This window comes from Pelobates fuscus, chromosome 9, assembly GCF_036172605.1.
Source record: "Pelobates fuscus isolate aPelFus1 chromosome 9, aPelFus1.pri, whole genome shotgun sequence".
Classification (NCBI taxonomy): Eukaryota; Metazoa; Chordata; class Amphibia; order Anura; family Pelobatidae; genus Pelobates; species Pelobates fuscus.
The window spans coordinates 142,796,847-142,818,137 of record NC_086325.1 but is presented as its reverse complement, the minus strand read 5'-3'; the positions used below and the strand labels follow the sequence as shown (position 1 = coordinate 142,818,137).

Below are 21,291 nucleotides of genomic sequence, written 5' to 3'. Positions count from 1 at the left end.
AGTACTGATAGTTCACCTACCAAAAGTCATGTGGTCATTAGAGAGAACTTTTGATCACAGCCGAATCAATGCAGCGATCCCTTTCTCCGTGATCAAGATATGTTCATGTAATTTTCTTTTTAATTTTATTATTTCAACATTTATCTGTGTTCTTCCAGGAAGAAGCCAGAACTTGTCCGATCACCCATGATCCCTTTACCGATGCCCAAGAAGCTGAGATTTAACATCACTCCTGAAGTTAAGAATGATATCGAGAAAGCCAAGCAAAATCTCAATATGTAAGAGACAAATGGTTTGGACTTAGAAAAGCAGACGCGTGGAATACTGCTCATTAATTTTAACATACCAGCATGGGGATTGTATTGGGGCTTACTTGCCCCATGTAATCCACCTATGCTGCATCAAACAAATTTATTTTTTATAAATTTTATAAAAAGCTTTTCTGATTTCAATGGAAGAAACCTAACTCATCACAATTGCAGTATTAGTGCATGGGCAATTACAATTCATTAATTTGATACAAAAATATACTTAGTAAAGAATATACCCTACGAAGACACATCATCACATAATTTGTTTGTATTGTTTTATTAATAGCGTTTCTAATGGTAAAAAAATCAAAATTAGAAACACACAAAGAACATGTAACGGGAAGCAGACCCCCCAATGGGTAGTGTCTGCTATTTTACATACCGTATATACTAGAGTATAAGCCGACCCGAATATAAGCCGAGGCCCCTAATTTTACCCAAAAAAACTGGGAAAACATATTGACTCGAGTATAAGACTAGGGTGGGAAATGCAGCAGCTACTGGTAAATTTCTAAATAAAATTAGATCCTAAAAAAATTATATTAATTGAATATTTATTTACAGTGTGTGTATATAATGAGTGCTGTGTGCGGATGAGTGCAGTGCGTGTATGAGTGCAGTGCGTGAGTGCAGTGTGTGTGTGTGTGTGTATGAGTGCAGTGTGTGTGCGTATATATTAATTGAATATTTATTTCCAGTGTGTGTATATAATGAATGCAGAGTGTGTGTGTGTGAGTGCAGTGTGTGTATATGAATGAAGTGTGAGTGTGTGATGCAGTGTGTGTTTGTGTATGTGTTGGTGGGGGTGGGCATTTGATATATTATTAATTTTTTTTATTTTTTTTTTATTATTATTTTTTTATTTTATTATTATTTATTATTTAATTATTATTAAAAAAAAATTTTTTAATTATCTTTTTTTTTTCGTCCCCCCTCCCTGCTTGCTAGCTGGCCAGGGAGGGGGGCTCTCCTTCCCTGGTGGTCCAGTGGCATTGGTAGTTCACTGGGGGGAGAGGGGTGCTGGCAGAGCTGTACTTACCTTTCCTGCAGCTCCTGTCAGCTCTCTCCTCCTCCGCGCCGTCTGTGCAGCTCCCTCTGTCAGCTCCCAGTGTAAGTTCTCGCGAGACTTACACTGGGAGCTGACCGAGGTGCTGAACGGACGGCGCGGAGGAGGAGAGAGCTGACAGGAGCTGCAGGAAAGGTAAGTACAGCTCTGCCAGCACCCCTCTCCCCCCAGTCTGTATTATGGCAATGCAAATTGCCATAATACAGACTCTGACTCGAGTATAAGCCGAGTTGGGGTTTTTCAGCACAAAAAATGTATACTCGAGTATATACGGTAGTTACATAGCTGAAAAGAAACTTGCGTCCATTAAGTTCAGCTTTCTTCACATATGTTGTTGCTGTTGATCCAAAAGAAGGCAAAAAACCCAGTCTGAAGCACTTCCAATTTTGCATCAAACTAGGAAAAAAATCCTTCTTGACCCCAAAATAGCAGTCAGATGTCTCCTTGGATCAAGCAGCTATTACCCCCACTAATTAGAAATTATATCCCTGTATGTTATGTTTTTGCAAGTATTTATCCAATTGCAGTTTAACCCCTTAAGGACACATGACATGTGTGACATGTCATGATTCCCTTTTATTCCAGAAGTTTGATCCTTAAGGGATTAAACATCTGTATGGACTCTGATAAAACCACCTCTTCAGGCAGAGAATTCCATAGACTTATTGCTCTTAATATGTGGGTCAAAAAAGTGTCACAACGTAACTAGAAGACAAATGAAAGTTGTGGGTACATCAAGCGGTTGTTATTGGATGAAAACATGGGCAACATTTTGGCTCTGCATACTCTTCTTGAGTATGACCTTTGCGTGCCCAGACCTTTCCACTCGGTGTACACTAGAGCTCTAAGCATTTTTCTCTTATCCTGTGAAAGCACTAATTCGCTGTATGGCGCATAGAAAGAGATGTAATGTCGAAATGCTCACTTACATAGTCCTTACTAATTAATAAAGCATGGTTTGTGTTTTTGCTAATGTTCTATAATTTAGCATTTTCATATTTTTCTCCCTTTTTATTTAGAATGGTTCATGATCTAGATATTAAGGTTTTTGTTTTCGGTGTGTTCGGCAAGAATTTCCCAAAGTCGGAGAAGCTGAGCCCAGATGCCTTTATCCAGGTTGCATTACAGCTTGCGTATTATCGGTGAGCAATCAATGCAACATGCTTCTTTTATAATCTGCCAAAATGAATGGCACCACATGGGCACCACAGGCATACATTATAGATGTATATGGGCAGAAACAAACTAACCATGACACCACTTCTGAGGATAACTAACTGACAGAGGGACCTTCACAGCAAGCCACATAGAGCAATCCATACTAACTACAGGTGGTGGTGGATTGAATGTATGTATGCAAGCATTCAATACCATGCCAATCAGGTTTCGTACAGGTATAATGTATTGTACCTGGTTTGGTGTAGTTTTTGTAATTCTCTTTGTTGTAACTGTGTTTAGATCTATGCATTACCATTACAGTTAAAGGGCCATTCTACACACCATAACGTCTACAGCTTATTGCAGTGCTTGGGGGGTAAATAATCTCTGGGTGCTGTCCTCACAGTTTCAACTATTATAGAACTATTGTTCTATTATGGAGCGGTTTGACAAAACTATGGGTCTCTTCCAGCACCAAAGGCCCATTCCCTATCCTGTGGCCCGGCTAATGAGGAAATGAGTGTCTTCATTAGTCCATCCAGAACAGGACAAAAATGCTAGGCTGGAGGCAGGTGAGTCAAAATCTCTTGACCTATCGTTGTTGGGCAAACTTGGACCGCTAAGGTAGCTGTTTGTCTCCTCTACTGTGGCCTGGCTAATCCAGAAACTGCCTGTTTTTGTGAAAGGGGCTTGACGCAATGTGCAAAGACCTTTTGCGTCATAACCACTACAGTGATGGAATAATTACCCAATTAATAGCAACACAAGCAGGATGCTGACCATTTGTAGAGCTAGGCACTTGTTACACTACATGGCCTTTAATGATCACATCCAGGGAGATGTAGACCACAATCTAGAGCACCGAAGGTTCTGCTGGTTTAGTGCCTGTGCCTCATGTCTGTAGTGTCCCTTTAACCTGCGTCTTACATGAGAATAATTCCTCCACTTACAGTCCATGTCCATTCTCTTGCTCCCAAGGATGTATGGAAGAGCATGTGCTACTTATGAAAGTGCTTCACTTCGAATGTTTCGCTTGGGGAGGACAGACACTATTCGCTCTGCTTCTATAGACTCCCTGCAGTTCGTACAAGGCATGGAGGACTCTGCTGTGCAGGTAAGGAGTATGAGAAAATGAGTATGAGTTCCAAGGCCGAGACCTAGTTCTGTTTCATATATTACATTGTTGTTTATTATTCATTCACATTAAAGGGACAGTACAGGCACCCAGACCAATTTATCTCAATGAAGTGGTCTGGGTGCAGTGCCCCTGTATTTTTAACCCTGCAATGTAAAACATAGCAGTTTTGGAGGAACAACAATGTCTACATTGCAGGGTTGACCTGCCTCTAGTGGCTGTCCTATTGGCAGCCACTAAAGGTGCTTTTGCAGAATAGTTAAGTAAAACTCCACTATTTCTATCAGATAGTTTCAGAGTGGGACTGAGTTCCCATTTTACTATTAAACACATTACTGGGTCTCCTTAATGTCAGGTGAACCTGAACATAATTCTAGTACATTGGTTCCATTATCAGGATTTTCATTTTAAACTACATAATCAAATTTACTTTAGAAACTTCAGGTTATAAATTAAATTGCTGAACTGAAAACCAATCTGACTTGGAGAATATTTCCCTTTTGGCTTTTTAATTTAGAATTTCACTTTTAGCTTCCAACAATTCGCACTTCAATAACTAACCCTGATCATGTTATAAACTATAAACGAACAAGTGCCCAAGTGAATATAGTGTAATAAATACATTCTGGCCTTGACATAAAATCGTTCTGAATTAACCACATGGCATTAAAAACAAACACAGCTGAGTGCTGTAGGCTATAGGCTCAGGTAATCGATATATCTGGATGCCTGTATTTGTGAACAATGTACTCGTTCTGGTGGAAGAACTTTTTTGACCTCTGTAATGATTCTGAGTAACCAAAGGTTGGCTACGTGTTCAGAAAAGAAAAAACTTCTGAACAAACAGAAAATGATCAACACAAGGCAAACAATGTTTAAAGGGACTCTCCAGTACCAGGAAAACAAATCCATTTTCCTGGCACTGCAGAATTCTGCAGTGCGATCTCCCTCCCCCCATCCCATGTCGCTGGGGTTAAAACTCTTTAGCTACTTACCTGAATCCAGCGCCGTGTCAGGCTCCTCCCCATCGATATCAACCGGCAGGGGAGACCTAATGCGCATGCGCAGCAATGGCCACGCATGCGCATTAGACCTCCCCATAGGAAAGCATTATTCATTATTCAATGCTTTCCTATGGGGAAAATCTGGCGATGGAGGTCCGTGAGTAGGTCCAGTGTCAGATAACGCACCGAAAGTCAGGTTGAATTCCGGAGGCGCCCCCAGTGGCTGTCTGGCAGGCAGCCACTGGGGACAGACTTAGAGCTGCAATGTAAACATTGCAGTTTCTTCTGGAACAGCAATGTTTTACATTGCAGCACTAAGTGCAATAGGGACACAGCCCCCAGAGCACTTCAATTAGCTGAAGTGCCCCTTTCTGCAACACTATCTTTAAAAATAAATATGGCTTAATAAGGCTTAACCCCTTAAGGACGGAGGCAATTTAACAAGTTGTAATCAAAGCATTAATCAGCTCTTCTTGCTGAATGAGTATTAATTAATTCATCTTTTTAGAACCAGCAAAAGGTTGACCTGCTCAGAAAGGCTGTTCAAGCACACCGCGCTTATACAGATATGGTAAGAAGAAAAGTCAATTTTTACTGGGAAACTCCACTTTGGTTATATTATTCTGCTTTGTTTTTCAAATGCACCAAAACGAAATGGATCACATGACATAATGGGAAATGTGCCAACTTGTTTTTACTTAATTTTCCATTCAGAAATGCTTTTAAACAAACACTCCAAGCACCAGAACTAGTACACTCCTCTGTAGTGGTCTTGGTACCAAGAGAACTCTGTTGCCTTCATAGTGTAAGTAATATATAAAAAATACTTTAATGGCAGTTTGACATCTTACCTGAGGTCCACATGGAGCCCACTGCTGCCTGCTATGCAGATTCAAGCTCCTGCACTGAGCAAAACTCTGGTTTGCAGAGCGTCTCCCCATTCTGGCTCCAGGGCAGGTGGCGACTGGCATCAAACAGACCCCATGTAAGTTGTCAAAACCTTTCTTAAATGGTGTTACTACTCTGGGAAAGAGCAGGCTGTTGTTTAATTGGTTCCTTAACCCCTTAAGGACACATGACGTGTGACATGTCATGATTCCCTTTTATTCAAGAAGTTTGGTCCTTAAGGGGTTAAACAACTGCTGTATTTATGATATTTAGGCATAGATCACTTCTGTTTTGTGTTTCACTTGTCATCTCCCAGTGATTTTTAGCTTTTAAACCGGTTTTCTCCCAGTTATTCAGTAACTCCAAATGTTCGCAAATTAAATCCAAATGGAACCGATGAGGAAACACGTGGATACATTCTCCAGTAAAACTATAATCACAACTTGGGTATTTTCCAAACGTAATTTCTCGAAAACAAAAAGAAAGGACGTTTAGGGAATAACACTGTCTGTGTAAATCTTATTTTACTACATTAAAAGCTTTTGTGAGCAGCATTCTCACTTTCATATCTGGCAAGTTTAGCTTTTATACTTTTGAATTTAAAAAAAAAAAAGTGTTACATTTTTATTTATGTTTTCTAAGTCATACTACTGGCACCCAGACAGTAAGTGCAATGTTAAGATTAGATTTAATACCATTATCAGTCTTTGGTAGTTTTGCTCCAAAAGCATTTCCCTCCCTGTAGAGTTTCCCCCTTTTTTCCAGAGAAATAATGTTGTTTCTGATATTTGCAACTAAGCTACTGGTGATTCATATTCAACCCTAAGTAAGTCCCTGAATCCCTACTTTTGAGATAGGTTTAGCACTGATACAGAAAGCTTAGTAAACACCAGACACCTCCTGGTTTGGTTGGAACTCACTTCGGATCCTGCACAGTTTGAGTATTTGCAGCATATCTAGGAACTTCAAATGTTTCACTTTTTTAATATAAGTTTTTATTAAGAATGTCTGGATACAATGTGTGTGGTTGTAGGCTATATATCAGCTTATCTGAGTAAGCAGTCAAAGAGCTCAGTGTAGGAAGTGACCAGTGACATTCTCAAGCAGGTTTACATATTAAACCAAGTAAGGAACACAAAAAAAAGTGTCCCATTTCCCCCCCGAAAAAAAACCTGACCTTGGTTACATAGTATTAAAAGAGACAACTTTATTAGCCTACCTGGTTTATATCACCTCAGTGGAGACTAGGTTTAGTGGTCATGGAGAAGACCATAAAAACAACAACCCGAAACTGTTGTGTAACAAAGATGAATCAAACTCCTTTGCTGGCCAGAGATCCCCTATTAGCCCAAAAACCCAGATGTCCCACACTAGGGAGCCGAAGACATGAGTGTTAATGATAAATATATTGTAACCACATTTATTATTTTTGCGTGTAAATGTTAAAAGCCATGTTTAATACTAATAAATAAGCCTATTGTCCCTTTAATGCAAGAGGTTTAGTTTTAAGTGGAAGGGATTACTTGCTTGACCTTCTTGATTTTTCTTTAACTACTTAATTTTATTTTTTTTCGATCCTACTAAAGGCTATCAGTGGGAAAGCGATAGACAGACACCTGCTGGGACTGAAGCTCCAAGCCATTGAAGACTTGGTCAGCATGCCAGAGCTTTTCATGGACACCTCGTATGCAGTGTCCATGCATTTTAATCTCTCCACCAGTCAGGTACTAGATGCTATAAATGTAACTAATTGGGCAAATTGAAAATGTGAAAGCCTTTACTTATGCATGTTTTGGATTTAATTACAGGTCCCAGCTAAAACAGACTGCGTTATGTGCTTTGGTCCTGTGGTTCCTGATGGCTACGGCGTTTGTTACAACCCTATGGAAGAGCATATAAACTTCTCAGTATCGGCATACAACAGCTGCGCTGATACCAACGCAGCCCGTCTTGCTCATTACTTGGAACGTGCATTGTGCGACATGCAGCAACTGATCATACGCACTCCAAAATCGAAACTCTAACCGGAGCAATTGACTCTTGAAATTTTCAAGACTGCTAACCTTTTTCAAATCATAACATTGGCTGGTGTTGGCCATAACAGTGGAATTTACCGTAGGTAGTCATTTTGTCCTTGTTTCTTATTTTGGGTCTAGAACAAGCCACTCAATATTCAAAACAACAAAATAGCCTGAACATGGAACAGGCAAGGAATGTTTCTTGTGAAGATCAGTGACTTGCTTTTCGATTTAGGCGCTTAGCCCAAATGTGCGTTTTGATAAAAGTTGCACATTTATGTTTGCTACGTACATTTACATCCGCAGAAGAAAGAGGTTAGGTGAGCCAGAAACACTGTGTGCTTGAGAGAAATGTTGAAGCAGAAAACACCTGTTGATGTTTTGGTGTATACGTTTTTTTTTTTGTTTGTTTTTTTTTTACCCAGTTTAGGCTTTGAAACGGGGCAGTCATTGAGATTCTGGCCTACTGCATTTGTAAAAGAACATTTAAGTGCTCAGGAAGGTGCTTTTAGCCTGCCAGACAAATCTGAAATAATCCGTCCACACTTAACGCAAGGTGTCCTGCCCAATCCATTTCACATTTGTGAATAGCAGAGGATGCCAAATGAAAGCATTGTGACCAGTGTGAACTTTGGGTTCATGAACAGACTCTTAATTTGTAAATCCCGGTTGCTACCATCTGAATACAACATACACCCTTTTTATTTTTTTTTATTTTTTTAAACACATTCGGCTTTGAATGTATCTTTCAAAAAACATTTAAAATCTTCACTAAATGTTGTGATTATAAGAATGTTTTACATGTAAGCTTTAATCATTTGCACACCCAATCGTTGACACTCATTTTTAACATGATATATAAATGAATTGAAAATAAATCTCATCACCTCCATTAGACAAGATTTAATTGTAGGTAAAGTGTGCTCCAAAAACAAATCACTAGGTAGTACTTTTAAAGGAACATTAAGCCATATAACCACTCCAGCATGCTATTTTGGTAATCTTGCAGTCCCCTGGTGACCTATCAAACCATTTAATAATGGCTTCACACCACCTGTGATTGATCTGTTATGATGATGTAGAAGCCCACACCAAGTCATAATCATACCACAGTGTAACGTTATTTAGTGGCTGAGAACAATCACCAGTTCTGCTAGCACACTGTATACAGATTTAGTTTATTCCAAGTTTGCATGTATCATGTGTACCTTGTTAAGCACACTTACAGTGTGTCTGAGCATCACTTCCTGACATATTATTGACAGCAGCTGAAAAAGCTGTAACTCATGCATCACTCTGATGTGTGCGAAAATTCCTTTACACTACCTTAGCACAACCCATTCTAAAATATCAGTAAACATTATGCACAGTGAAGAAGAATGCCATCTTGGGATCCTGGAGACATTTATAATCCACCTTCCCTTCGGCCTCATGGTTAAAGATTGGAGAGTATTCGTTTTGCTTTCTATTTTTTCCCTGCAGCTGGATTTTTCCCTTTAAACTGCTCAATAAACTAACATTAACCAGCACGACTTAGACTGCCATTTAAGAGGTATTCCCACCCTGAAATATGCAATGCGATATGAATATAGACAAATTAAAGTGGTGAGGTTTTGGATTTTCCCCTCTCTGCAGAAAAGCATTAAAGGGACATTATAGTCACCTGAACAACTACAGCTTAATGTAGTTGTTCAGCTATTATCTATCGATAGCTCCCTGCAGGCTATCTAATGTAAACGCTGTATTTTCAGAGAAAATACAGTGTTTACATTGATTGATAGGAATACCTCCAGTGGCCGTCATTCAGACGGCCACTAGAGGGACTTCCTATCACGCAGGGCCCTAAAAAGGCCCTGTACACGTCAGACGTATTAAAATACGTCTGACGTGTTCAGGAGAGAGAAGGCACTGTGTGCGCACCTTCTCTCTCCAGCCTGTCAGCGGAGGAGGGGGGGCGGGCAAAGACAGCGAGCTGAGTGCGCTCAGGACTTCAGAGGGCGGCATGAATGCCGCCCTCTGAAGTATGTGCGGCGAAGTCGCGCATGCGCACAAGGGAGCAATGACGCTTCCAAATGGAAGCGTCTGATTGCTCCCTGCTCGCGCCCGCCTATTTCGTCATTTTGACGAAATAGGGGGCGCGGCGCTGGAACCAGGTAAGTTAAATCTCTTCCCTGGAGAGTCCCTTTAAACAAATAACATTCTCTCCTCCATGTAGGGAAAACGACAAAACATTAAATCTGGAATAAGCTTTTTTTTCCAAATGGATAGCTGCATTTATTGCCAGAGGGATGAGAAACAGAATATGCACCACTCTTGACATCAACAGGTTAAATTGGAATGTCACTTTATATAAAAAAAAAATATGCAGGATACAAGTTATTTTAAAGTAGGCTATCAAATTCTCATTTATGCATACACCCTCTGTGTTAATAGTAGGATTTAAAATTTCTTTAAAAGCACATTATCTACAGAGATGGTAATTTGAGGCAAAATGTTACTACCACATTTGCTAATTAAAAAAACAGATTGTTCCAGTCACATTACAGGTTGAATCTTACAAAGAAACTGGATAAGTTCTATGCATTAAGATTAAGAAACAATCTGGCTTTCAGAGTTTTTATTTACCACCCACTACAGATAAAAAGTTAGGTAGCAGCAGTTATAAAACAGACTGAGGAAGAAGGATACACACGGGTCTGCTTTGTGGCAAGGAATTCATGCACAGTGGGATTGACTTAACCTATTGGACATTACTACAAGGGTCAGCACCAAATGGGTTTACTGAGACATCACTGTAAGATCCAAGGTAAGCCGCAGAGAGTTCAGTTCATTCACTGCTGCAGAAAACAAAAAAGGGGGGGGGAAACAATCTGTTAAATGTCAACAAGTAACAAAATCAAAATCCCACCTTCCACTCTGTTTCACGGTTTCCACAAGAGGGGAAAAAAAAAAAGGAATAAATCACTAGTGTTAAAAAGGGTTAGTCCTTTCTCGAAATCTTGAACAAAGTGCAAAAAGAATTGCTTTAAGCTTACCAGCCCTCATTCGGTCAGCAAGAGGCACCTGCGTGAGCATAGTTGGTGCGCTTAGGCAGCCATTTGAAAGAACGTTTTCATAATGCAGGCGCTTTATTCTAGATAGTTAAGGGCACGGGAAGAATAGATTCAAAACAGCAGGAGACGTTTCCTAAAGGTTAGGCCAAGAAAAAAAATATTTATAGAGAGCTAGATATTCACAGCATTTTCTATCCCAACCGATTAGGCGTTTAAAAAAGATTGAATAAATAAAAAAGGAGGTGGATACCCATGCTATAAAAAGGGGGTGTTAGGGAATATACATTTTGTTTGATCATCTCCTGGAAGCAGAAATTATAAATCCCTCAGCTTGCTTTTGCTTTCTTCTGTCTCCTGAGTGGAGTGATAGGAGAAAGTTAATTGGATAGCGTGCATTTCAGAGCATGAGCTCTCGGGCCTGACATGCAGAGGAGAGCTGCGAGCAAGCCATAGAGACGTTGTGAATCCAGCAAAGGCCTTGCTCTCTCTCAATTATTTTGGTCCGTCAGTTTGTATGTTCCTCACTACGCCATGAGTTGTACTGGCTTCAGTTCCTTTCGGATGCTGTGATTTTGGTGAATCCTACTGGTTATATCCCACCCTGTCAGTTTGCTTGTCTGGGACTCACTGAAGCTTCGTACCATGTTTTCGTTGTCGGTTTCTGTAATGGAATACAAAAAAAAAAAATTTATATACAAACTGTTATTTTGGAGGAGAATATATATATCCAAAATATCAAAAGAGAGAAAAAGCTCTTGAAAGCTTGTTTTTTAAATATTATGTTAGTCCAGGTATCATTGCATACTGCAATACTCTGGTATTTTGTCTACTGGACTAATACAGCCAATCTAAAAAAAAAAAAACTAAAAGCTAAAGTGCACATGGTTAATAATGTCACTGCTTGAATACAGGTGTAAACCGTTATAGTGATGTAAGTATCTATATAAAATTAGTACCTTGTTTTATTTTATGGCTTACCCCCAATTTTACATTTAAAAAAAAAAAAAAAAAAAAAACAGGTTTCCCTCAACTGTGGCTTGACTAACTTCAACACTAGCTGTCCAATTCGAAATAACCAAGACAGGCTGAGAGCACTGAACTAACACACCCCCAGCCTACCTTGGCTATCCAATGTTGGACAAGCCAATATAGAAGTCAGTTTTGCATTGACTGAGCACTACTAACTAATAACACTACTGTACAAAATTTGGTAAAAAAAAGTCTGTAAAAAGCAGGCTGAAAAGGAAGCAATACTTCAATCCCAAGTATAAGATTATGGAATCATTCTTAACATTACCTGGCTTCTCCCCGAGTGACTGTGTATTCAAACCATAAGATATTGGGTATTAGACTGGTATCACGGATGAGGAAGAATTCTGAGACTGGCCTGGAAGAAAAAAAAAAACATTTGCAACTTGCTTAATAAAAACCTGCCCAATTTACCATGTTTTATAATAGGGGCAGGGGAACATTTGCACCATTACAGTTATTTGGAAGGGTCATAAAGCAGGTAAACTTCAAGTATACCACGTAGAGGTTATTCAAACACACACAGCACTGTATTGGATGGTATTTTGAATTCTATTTTTAATGCCAATGTGATTATAAATATGCTCGTGTATAGTGCTGTGCACTTTTTTATTTAACTTCTTTAATTTGTGTGTCTGGTATTTATAATGCAGCTTACAATTATATTTTAGTTTTTATTTTTATTTATTTTTATTGGCCAACATGAATTGGGAGTGGGTCTCCTTGATCTGCTTGTTTTTTTCATTTTTTGATACCATCTAAACCTGTAGCACTTAGTGACTATTTCTTTAGTATTTATTTGGGGATTTCGAGTCTAGACTAACTCCCTCAAATCCTGCCAGATATGTGACTTACAGGGTTATTTACTAAAAAAAAAAAGTGAGAATTCAAAGTGAATTTCAAATGTAATTCCAGAGTAACTGAACTGGAAACATAGCGGACTTAGAAAATTCTCACAATATTTGGATATTTTGACCTTAAATGTGAAATTTACTATGAATTCAAATAGAATTTTCACCTTGGTAAATAACCTTATTATTCTATGCTCCCAAAACTTCCCACGACTGTTAAAAATTGTTCAGGTTAACTAGTAATCACTTATTTACTGGATTGTAAAACAAAACGCAAACTAGATACCAATCCAAATCTATGTAAACTCATGTGAATGTTTTCATTTTTCTACAGTTTGAGAATTGTTAACAATTATTAAAATATAACACTGTCTTTAATGTTAACAAGTTCAACTCACCAGGATGCAATTCGGGGGAACAGTGGAGTTAGGATTTCCTGTGTGATGACAAACCAGCCAATGGCCAGTATACTCCCAGCCAACGCGCCGTACACTACCTGACTCCAGCTGTGATACAGCAGATACACTCTACAAGGGAAGTAGCAGACATTAGCAGATTTTCAGACAGTATAGTGCAGTCGTTTAGCACTGGCTCAAAGACAGGAGAACATGCTACAGGATGGTGCATACCTACTATATGAGACTAAACAGGCGGCCGTTAGCAAGCACAAAGAGAGGATGTGTCGCCAGAGCAGATCAAGGAAACGTGCGTTGTTTGTTTGGTGCATCCTAAAATAAAAAAAATTAAAAAAGGGACAGGCAAGTTCAGTAAGTTTTCCCCCCCCAGTCTGTTATTTTGTTGCTAATTGAGCAAGCCGTTTCACCATTACCCACTGTTTAGCTAATAGACAAATTGTATTGATTTTTAATGTGCAATAGTCACATTTGGGGTGATGGGTTCTCCGCAAAGGTTTGTTATTCTTTATGTTTAGAAAAGAGTTCTAAACCTTTGAAAAGTGATTTTTTTTAAATACATTTTTTGAAATATTGCCATAATAACAAAACACCCCAAAACATCACGGTTTGTCCTGAGAATTGATACTTGAAGTGTGTGGCAACGATTTAAAAGGAATCACATCCCTGTCTAGGGGTGCAGTACACTAATCTTGTCTTTCTATAAACAATCTGTATATATGTTAGCCATTGTATGTTTGGCGGTCCTGGCACAGCCAGAGAATACCAGCCATTTAATTTTACACCTAACTTGCGGTATGCATGGACGAATGGCACTATAGTATACTGAGGTGATGTTGCCCTGGGCACAGAAACACCACAGAGAATAGTGTTTTTATTTTACCTTTCACTGCACAATTGACAAGAGCTTCAGGAGCAATGACAGGGATATGGAATTGACAATTGTCTCAGAGACGCAACTGTTCAGCTTTACAATTAAAGGACCACTATAGTGCCAGGAAAACAGTTACCTTTTTCCAGCGCTGGGCGGGGAGCTCTCTGCCTCCGATCCTCCTCCGTTCCGCCCCGTCGGCTGAATGCGCACACGCGGCAAGAGCTGTGCGCGCATTCAGCCGGTCGCATAGGAAAGCATTTACAATGCTTTCCTATGGACGCTTGCATGCTCTCACTGTGATTTTCACAGTGAGAATCACGCAAGCGCCTCTAGCGGCTGTCAATGAGACAGCCACTAGAGGATTTGGGGGAAGGCTTAACCCATTTATAAACATAGCAGTTTCAGAGAAACTGCTATGTTTATAAAAAAAATGGGTTAACCTAGCTGGACCTGGCACCCAAACCACTTCATTAAGCTGAAGTGGTCTGGGTGTCTAGAGTGGTCTTTTAACTAGCCAATAGGCTAGTCCATTTTGGCAGACATACATTCATAAACACATTAATGTTAGTGACTCACCTTAAATATAAGAAGAGGAAGGAATACACAGAGAAAAACCAAATGAACTGAGAATGGCTGGAAGGTAACCCATATTCTGTGGTGACTGTTGTGTGGGTTCCTGGGAAAAATAACCGAACAAAAGAATCCACAACAAATTAGGATTCATTAGACAGCAAAAGACGGTCATTCAGGTGGTAATCAATGTAAAATTCCAATGCAATAACATTTACATCTAAAAAGATACTCTAGGAGGCAACAACTCACAATCAAATATGGTTATTATTAAAAGGAATGCCAACTTTAAAAATAAGTTTTTTAAGTTAAATTGTTTCCTTATTAGCTTTACCACCCACCCACATATTTGTAAAAATACATTTAAAAAAACATTAAACTTAGCCAAAATTCAGCAATGAATTGCTTTCATAAGGAGGCAGACCGGGGCAGAGTACCAAACACAAACACACCCTGGCCAATCAGCACCTCCTCATAGAGATTGATTGAATCAATGCATCTCTATCATGAAATGTCATTGTCTCCATGCAGAGGGTGGAGACACAATGGCAGTACTGCACATTGTGCTGCACTGCCCCAGGACGCACCTCAATAGCCACCTGAGGAGTGGCCAGTGGAGTTATCCCTAAGCTGTAATGTAAACATTGCATTTTGTTCCACTGGAAGGGAGATTACTCAAACAATCTCTGAAGCATGAAGGCTATAGTTCAAGTTAAAAGGGCATGCATCTCTTAATGTAAATGCCATTTTATTGCCAGACAAAACAGTCTCTTATATGTCATTATAGAATAACAAATATAAAAAAAAACAACAAAAAAAAAACACCAACACCACACCAAAGTGACTTGCTCAAGACATTTATTCTCCTACCATCCCTTGAAGTAGAAAGAACTTTCGGGCATTAGGATTTAAACGCAACTTGAATTCATATACATGGCTGAACTTCAACTATCCTTAATACCTTCACATGGCCGTGGCTCCCTAATTATGTTCTTTATCAGCCAGTTTACTCCTTCATTGAGTAGCAGTCCACAGAGAAAAGAAATCTGAAAACAGAAACAATAATAAACAGGAAGGTCTTGTGCATATTGCCTAAAAACACAAATGCAACTGCTAGTGTGAGTACAAAATACTGGGGTCTTACTGTATGAAGCTCTCGCTTAAATATGATTAGCGTTCCAAAACTAATGAGAATGAACACTGGTCCTAGGCTGAGGTATGCCAAGAGCTGCCCATAAACATCACCTGTAATGACAAAAAATTAAGTGTTAATAAAAATGAAGATGGGATCGGTAAAGAACACATAGTGAAAACAAACAATTTTAAAATATCACTACTTAAAAAAATAAATAAAGGGAAATCATCACACAATATAGCTATTTTGCACTGAACTCATCCAACCATCACGGTTACATCTTATACTAGTTTTAGACATTGGAAGAGAGGCCAATCTAAACTGCGGTGTTTATGGTGTCATCTCCAGAATAATCTCTGCTACAAATTATATGTGATACCAGAGGAAGTTGCCATCCTGGTTGGCAGCTATTGCAGCTGCTGTCATAAACTCAGTGCAGGAACAAGCGAAATGAACCCAGTTGCCACTCTGGAGTGTAACGCCTGATCTCAGACAGACTTGGACATTGTGGTTCTGCTCAAGATTATAAATCCTTGAGCTAAACAGATGTGATGCGCTGTGCATTATTCCTGGTTTTCAAAAAGAAAATATAGTGCATACAGCTCTTTATGAGAGTGTGTCTTTTAGCCCACAGAATTGTGGTTCCTACTGCTCAGTCAAAGCACAGATTGAGAAAAGAACCAACTAGAATAATCCTTATTACAATCATGCAAGAAAAGGACTTTAAAAAAGGTAGACAACTATGCAAATTTTGTATTCAAGCTGCAGCTAGATTCTTTTGCCCTTTTTCAGATGGATTATAACCAACAGGCAGTTGCTAATGGTATTAAAGATGCCATCTGTGCACACAAAACATCCAAACTGGCCAAAGGCAAGGATTGGACTCGGTATGCCAACTCTGAAGATGACGAACATTTCTTCCAGGATTAGGAGCATGGCCTCTGCATATGAAGAGGCGTCACTCTCTAGAAAATCCACGGAACCTAACTGGCAAACAGTGGAACCAGGGAAATATTACGGCACAGTGGTAAAATTAATAAAATCGGCATAACCGCCGTGAGATTTTCCACTGGTCTCAGAGCTTTGGCCAGGCTGCCCTTTGGATAAAATGCTGCACCAAATGCTTTTAATGAAAACTGTTCTCCTGCAAGCTCTGAACACAGACTGTAGAGCAGTAGTAGGCTCCAGATGTTTTGGACTACATTGCCTATGATGCTTTACCAGTATTCTGGAGTAAGAGCAGTATGTGAAATGTGGTCCACAGCATCTGGAGCGCCAACAGTTGCCTACCCCTGCTGTAGAGTATCAGAGATTTAAGCAATTTTTCGGATATCAGCTCTTTATTCTTTTTCATGAATACAGTTATACGGAGAACGACTCCTGAATTCTATCTTAACGAGTTTTCCGACTTTCTTCAGAATTAAGAAGTCAACATGCCTGCCTGACTTCCTTATCCAGTTTCTAAAAGATAAAGATTGGCACAATCCTCCCACACAGAGGACTGAAAAGTTGACACAAATAAACAATTGAAAATATGAAATTATTTTAAAAGGTCATTCAAAAAAAAATATGATATATTTGCAAAGCATTTTGTCTCTCTGGTTCATTATTTCTATCAAGTTGGACTTAAGAACCAATAGTAAGAAATATGTATGACAGTCATTTGCCCTCCAAGTTATAGGCCACATTACACACCTATCCTTGGGACAACCTTTATATTAGATGATAGTTCTAAGAGAGGGGGGCTGTGTTTTTTTTTAATGTGTTAATGTTAAAGGAACACTATAGTAGTGTTGGAAATACAAAACTGTATTTCTAACACGATTGTGTCTCCCCCACCCTCCTTTACACTTACCCAATTCCAGTGCTGAGGTACGAATAGTTCTCACTTTACAACTTAACTGTTTAACGAAGGCTTGGACTTACAACAAGCTCTCTAGTGCTGGGATTCAACGGATGTTCCCCGAGCACAGATTTGAGGGATTCCCTGCTCTGGTGCGCTGGTCTACGTTCGGGAAAATTTCCCCAAACATAGACCTGAACTGATGTGCATGCTCTGCAGCGCAACCTCACTTACCGACCAATTTGTTTTTTTTGTCGTAAGAACGGAACCCGGTCGGTAAGTGTGGAGTGTCTGTATTGGGTCAGGCTCCTCCGACGTCAGACGATGAGGGTAATCTAATACACATAAGCCATGTGTACACATCAGGCATTCAATGCTTTCCTATGGGGATTTATAAGACGCTGAAAGTCCTTATACAAAGCGTGAGGACATCCAGCATTGTTTCACGGAGTCCATGAACCACCTCTAGTGCCTGTCTGGTAAACCCTGCAGGGACAGGTTATATGATCCAGAAGATCAACATTAAGCTGTAGCGGTTCTAACGGGTATAGTGTCCCTTTAAATCAAGGTTCTGTTTAATTTGCCAAAATAATTCACCCATACGTCATCCATCCAAAGCATCTGACAGAAGGCCAAACAACAGACAACACAAACAGAGAAAATAGTGCTGCCAGGAAAGTAAAAATAAATAAATATTTATAATATATAATCCAAGTATAAAGTCCCGCAGAAGACTGAAACGTTGACACGAATGTGGTGTTTCCATATTATACAATAAAAGAATTGAATAATCATCTACAGAGCCCTGTGAGTGTATTTTTTTTTTTGTTGGATTATGTACATTTTGGCTGAAGTAAGCACCCAGGCAAGCACAAGACCGTTAGAGACTGCTGGACCCACGTGGATAGAGACATATATATATATATATCAAGTGGTGCAGTAATAATTATTAAAATGTAACGTGCATAAAAACAGAACTCAAAAGGAAAAAAAAAAAAAAGGAGATAGTTCCGCTTTAAGATTATCATACTTGGATGATTCACGCTCTGCTAACGTTTCTGAAGATACAGACATTTGATAAACTTGCATTTAGGGTTGTCATATCCACCATGATCGCAGCCATATTTTGCTTTTGCAAGCAATTCAGCACTACATTTCAATGTACACTGATGACACCGTAGTAGATACAGTTGACATGCTACCAAAAAAGAAATCAATGTATGTATTCATAGAGGTAATGCCAAAAGGAACTGCTTGATGAATCAACTGGTTTCCCAACGGTATTATGAAAGCTTACTACTGAACAAAAGGCTCTCCATCTGATGCCCCTCACCACCAGGCAAAATATATCCAGGGGAACATGGTGGAGCTAGCACATGACAATAATAATAATAATAATAATAATAATAATGTGATAGAATGAGTTGGATAAAACAATAATAATAATAATAATAATAATTATGTGATAAAATGAGTTGGATAAAACAAAACAATAATAATGTGAACATGAGTTGGAAATAATAATAATAAAGTAATAGAATGAGTTGGATAAAATAATAATAATAAAGTGATAAAATGAGTTGGATAAAAAAAAAGAATAATATGAGAGAGAAAAGTATAAGAGAGAAAAGGAAGGGACAATGTAGAAAAAAAAAAAGAGAATAATAATAAAATGTTAAAAAAAGTCACTCTCTCTCCATCCCAATACAAGGAAGCTCAGGTATGTCTGCTAATGCAGACACATCACGCATGCGCACTGGGTAGCTCACTATCTGGCAGGGTGACAGGCTATTACTGCGCATGCGCACAGCCCATTACACCATAGGATAGGATCACTATTTTGCAGCGCCGCTTGCCCTCTCCAATTCCTATTTGAATTTGTGAGAGACCCCGGGAGGCTAAAAGCGGTAGTGAAGGAAAGACATGTTCTCACCTGCGGGATATTCTACGTGAGTAAGAGAAACCGGACGCCATTCAGCAGAGAGCGAGCACTGTTCTACCACCGCCATCTTACCCGGATACCGGGCGTTTGGAAACGACCAATTAGGAACGAGCGAGGAGGCGGTTCCAGCCAATGGGAGGGAAGCTGCAAAATGATTCGTCGAGGCTGACCAATCGGGAGACGGAGCAGGTACACAGCGGGTCCAATGTTGAAGCGGAAAGATGGTCAGACGACGGCGGCACGTACACGGCTGTTGCGTGACCAATCAGGAAACAGCACACCAGATCGACTAGCCAATCAGAATCCACAATACGATTTGAGCCTTTGGTTAACATTGGCCAATGGGCGTCGAAGCGGTCAGTGACTGGTGTCCCAGCCAGCCAATCAACGCGCAGATACAACAATGCTCAGCCAATCAAAATGGGAGGGACAATTTGGCGGGAAGTGCATGGAGGGCAAGACATTATTTGAGCTATTATTGTATTATTAACCCCTTAAGACCGCAGCCAAATGTACAAGTTGTGAACCAAAAAAAATGTAAACAAACCACAGATTTTGACTATATGTCTGTTCGACAATAATTTACCTCTTTCATATTAAATGCACCCCCCCTTATTATATATCATTTTATTCAGGGGAAACAGGGCTTTCATTTAACATCAAATATTTAGGTATGGAACATAACTTAATATGAATACAATATAAAAAAATGAGAGAAAATAAGATTTTTTTTTTAAAATTTTCTTAGTTCTATGTGACATTCTAACTGTGAATGTCATAATACTGTTTGCTTTTACTGCAATAAAATACACATATTTGTATTCAGCGATGTCTCACGTGTAAAACAGTACCCCCTATGTACAGGTTTTATGGTGTTTTGGGAAGTTACAGGGTCAAATATAGCATGTTACACTTTTCAGTTTTTTCACATTGAAATTTGCCAGTTTGGTTACGTTGCCTTTGAGACTGTATGGTAGCCCAGGAATGAGAATTACTCCCATGATGGCATACCATTTGCAAAAGTAGACAACCCAAGGTATTGCAAATGGGGTATGTCCAGTCTTTTTTAGTAGCCACTTGGTCACAAAATGTCTTGATAACATTTAAACTGAACAATGCACAGTCATGATAACAAGCATCCTTGAACTTTGTAATGTGCTTTCTTTGACCAACTTAACCCCTTAAGACCGCAGGACGTACCATGCCGTCCTTATTTGGGCGGCTCTAAACGCCGCAGGACGGCATGGTACGTCCTGGGCGGTCTTACCCCCCCACGTGGCCGGCGGAACATGGCCGCTGCAGATCGCGGTCGGGGGGCATGCCTGGCCCCCCCAGGCAGCCCCCCTGTGCCTAGGGACCGCGGTCTGCAGCTTCCGATCGCAGTGACAGGCTGTCACTGCGATCGGTATTTACCATGTGTCAGCCGATTTTAAAATCGGCTGACACATGGAGCCGGCGGAATTCTCTGCAGCAGATCGCGGTCGGGGGACATGCCTGGCCCCCCAGGCAGTCCCCCTGCGGTAAGTGACCGCGATCTGCAGAGTATGATCGCAGGGAGAGGCTGTCTCTGCGATCTGAATGCAGAGACAGCCTCTCCCTGCGATCTGATCGCAGTGACAGCCTGTCACTGCGATCAGAGTTACTATGTGTCAGCCTATTGGCTGACCCATAGTAACTGCAGGCAGGATCCCCCTGCAGATCGCGGTGGGGGGCATGCCTGGCCACCCAGGCACTCCCCCTGTGGCCAATTACCGCGATCTGCAGGAGGTGATCACAGTGACAGCCTGTCACTGTGATCACTGATCCTGTGTGTCAGCCAGTGATGTAAAATCACTGGCTGACACTGTCTCTGCCCCTCTCCTCCCCTATTAACCCCTTAACACCGCAGCCAAATGTACAAGTTGTGAACGAAACAAAACGTAAACAAAACCTGGCATTTGCGCTATATGTCTGTCCAACCGTAATTCACCTCTTTCATATTAAATGCACCCCCCCTTATTA

At 40.0% G+C, this 21,291-nt stretch overlaps 2 protein-coding genes across 2 annotated transcripts in view; one reads left to right on the top strand and one right to left on the bottom strand.

Moving 5' to 3' along the window:
* Positions 1–8,454, top strand: part of CRAT (carnitine O-acetyltransferase) — a 32,637-nt gene extending 24,183 nt beyond the window's left edge. Inside the window, exons 9-14 of the mRNA XM_063432636.1 lie at positions 159–278; positions 2,397–2,519; positions 3,514–3,649; positions 5,183–5,245; positions 7,149–7,286; positions 7,371–8,454. Coding sequence (XP_063288706.1) covers positions 159–278; positions 2,397–2,519; positions 3,514–3,649; positions 5,183–5,245; positions 7,149–7,286; positions 7,371–7,586 — 796 coding nt within the window. The 3' untranslated portion in view covers positions 7,587–8,454. The remainder of the gene's footprint in view (positions 1–158; positions 279–2,396; positions 2,520–3,513; positions 3,650–5,182; positions 5,246–7,148; positions 7,287–7,370) is intronic.
* A 1,728-nt stretch (positions 8,455–10,182) lies between these two features.
* DOLPP1 (dolichyldiphosphatase 1) lies at positions 10,183–19,374 on the bottom strand. The gene is made up of 8 exons (XM_063432632.1): positions 19,282–19,374; positions 15,515–15,615; positions 15,332–15,416; positions 14,377–14,476; positions 13,143–13,241; positions 12,912–13,040; positions 11,931–12,020; positions 10,183–11,294 (listed from the first exon to the last, which is right to left on the bottom strand). The coding sequence occupies exons 1-8, from the start codon at positions 19,355–19,357 to the stop codon at positions 11,258–11,260; spliced, it is 717 nt and encodes a 238-aa protein (XP_063288702.1). The 5' UTR covers positions 19,358–19,374; the 3' UTR covers positions 10,183–11,257.
* Between the last annotated feature and the right edge of the window lie 1,917 nt (positions 19,375–21,291).

Bases quoted from the DNA above. Each gene is read 5' to 3' on its own strand.
- DOLPP1 (XM_063432632.1), bottom strand. From the start codon at position 19,357: ATGGCGGTGGTAGAACAGTGCTCGCTCTCTGCTGAATGGCGTCCGGTT. The intron at 15,417-15,514 runs GTAAGACCCCAG...TTCTGTTTTCAG, and splicing joins TTAAGCGAGAGCTTCATACA to ATTTCTTTTCTCTGTGGACT. The intron at 14,477-15,331 runs GTATTAAGGATA...TATTTTTCCCAG, and splicing joins GGAGCCACGGCCATGTGAAG to GAACCCACACAACAGTCACC.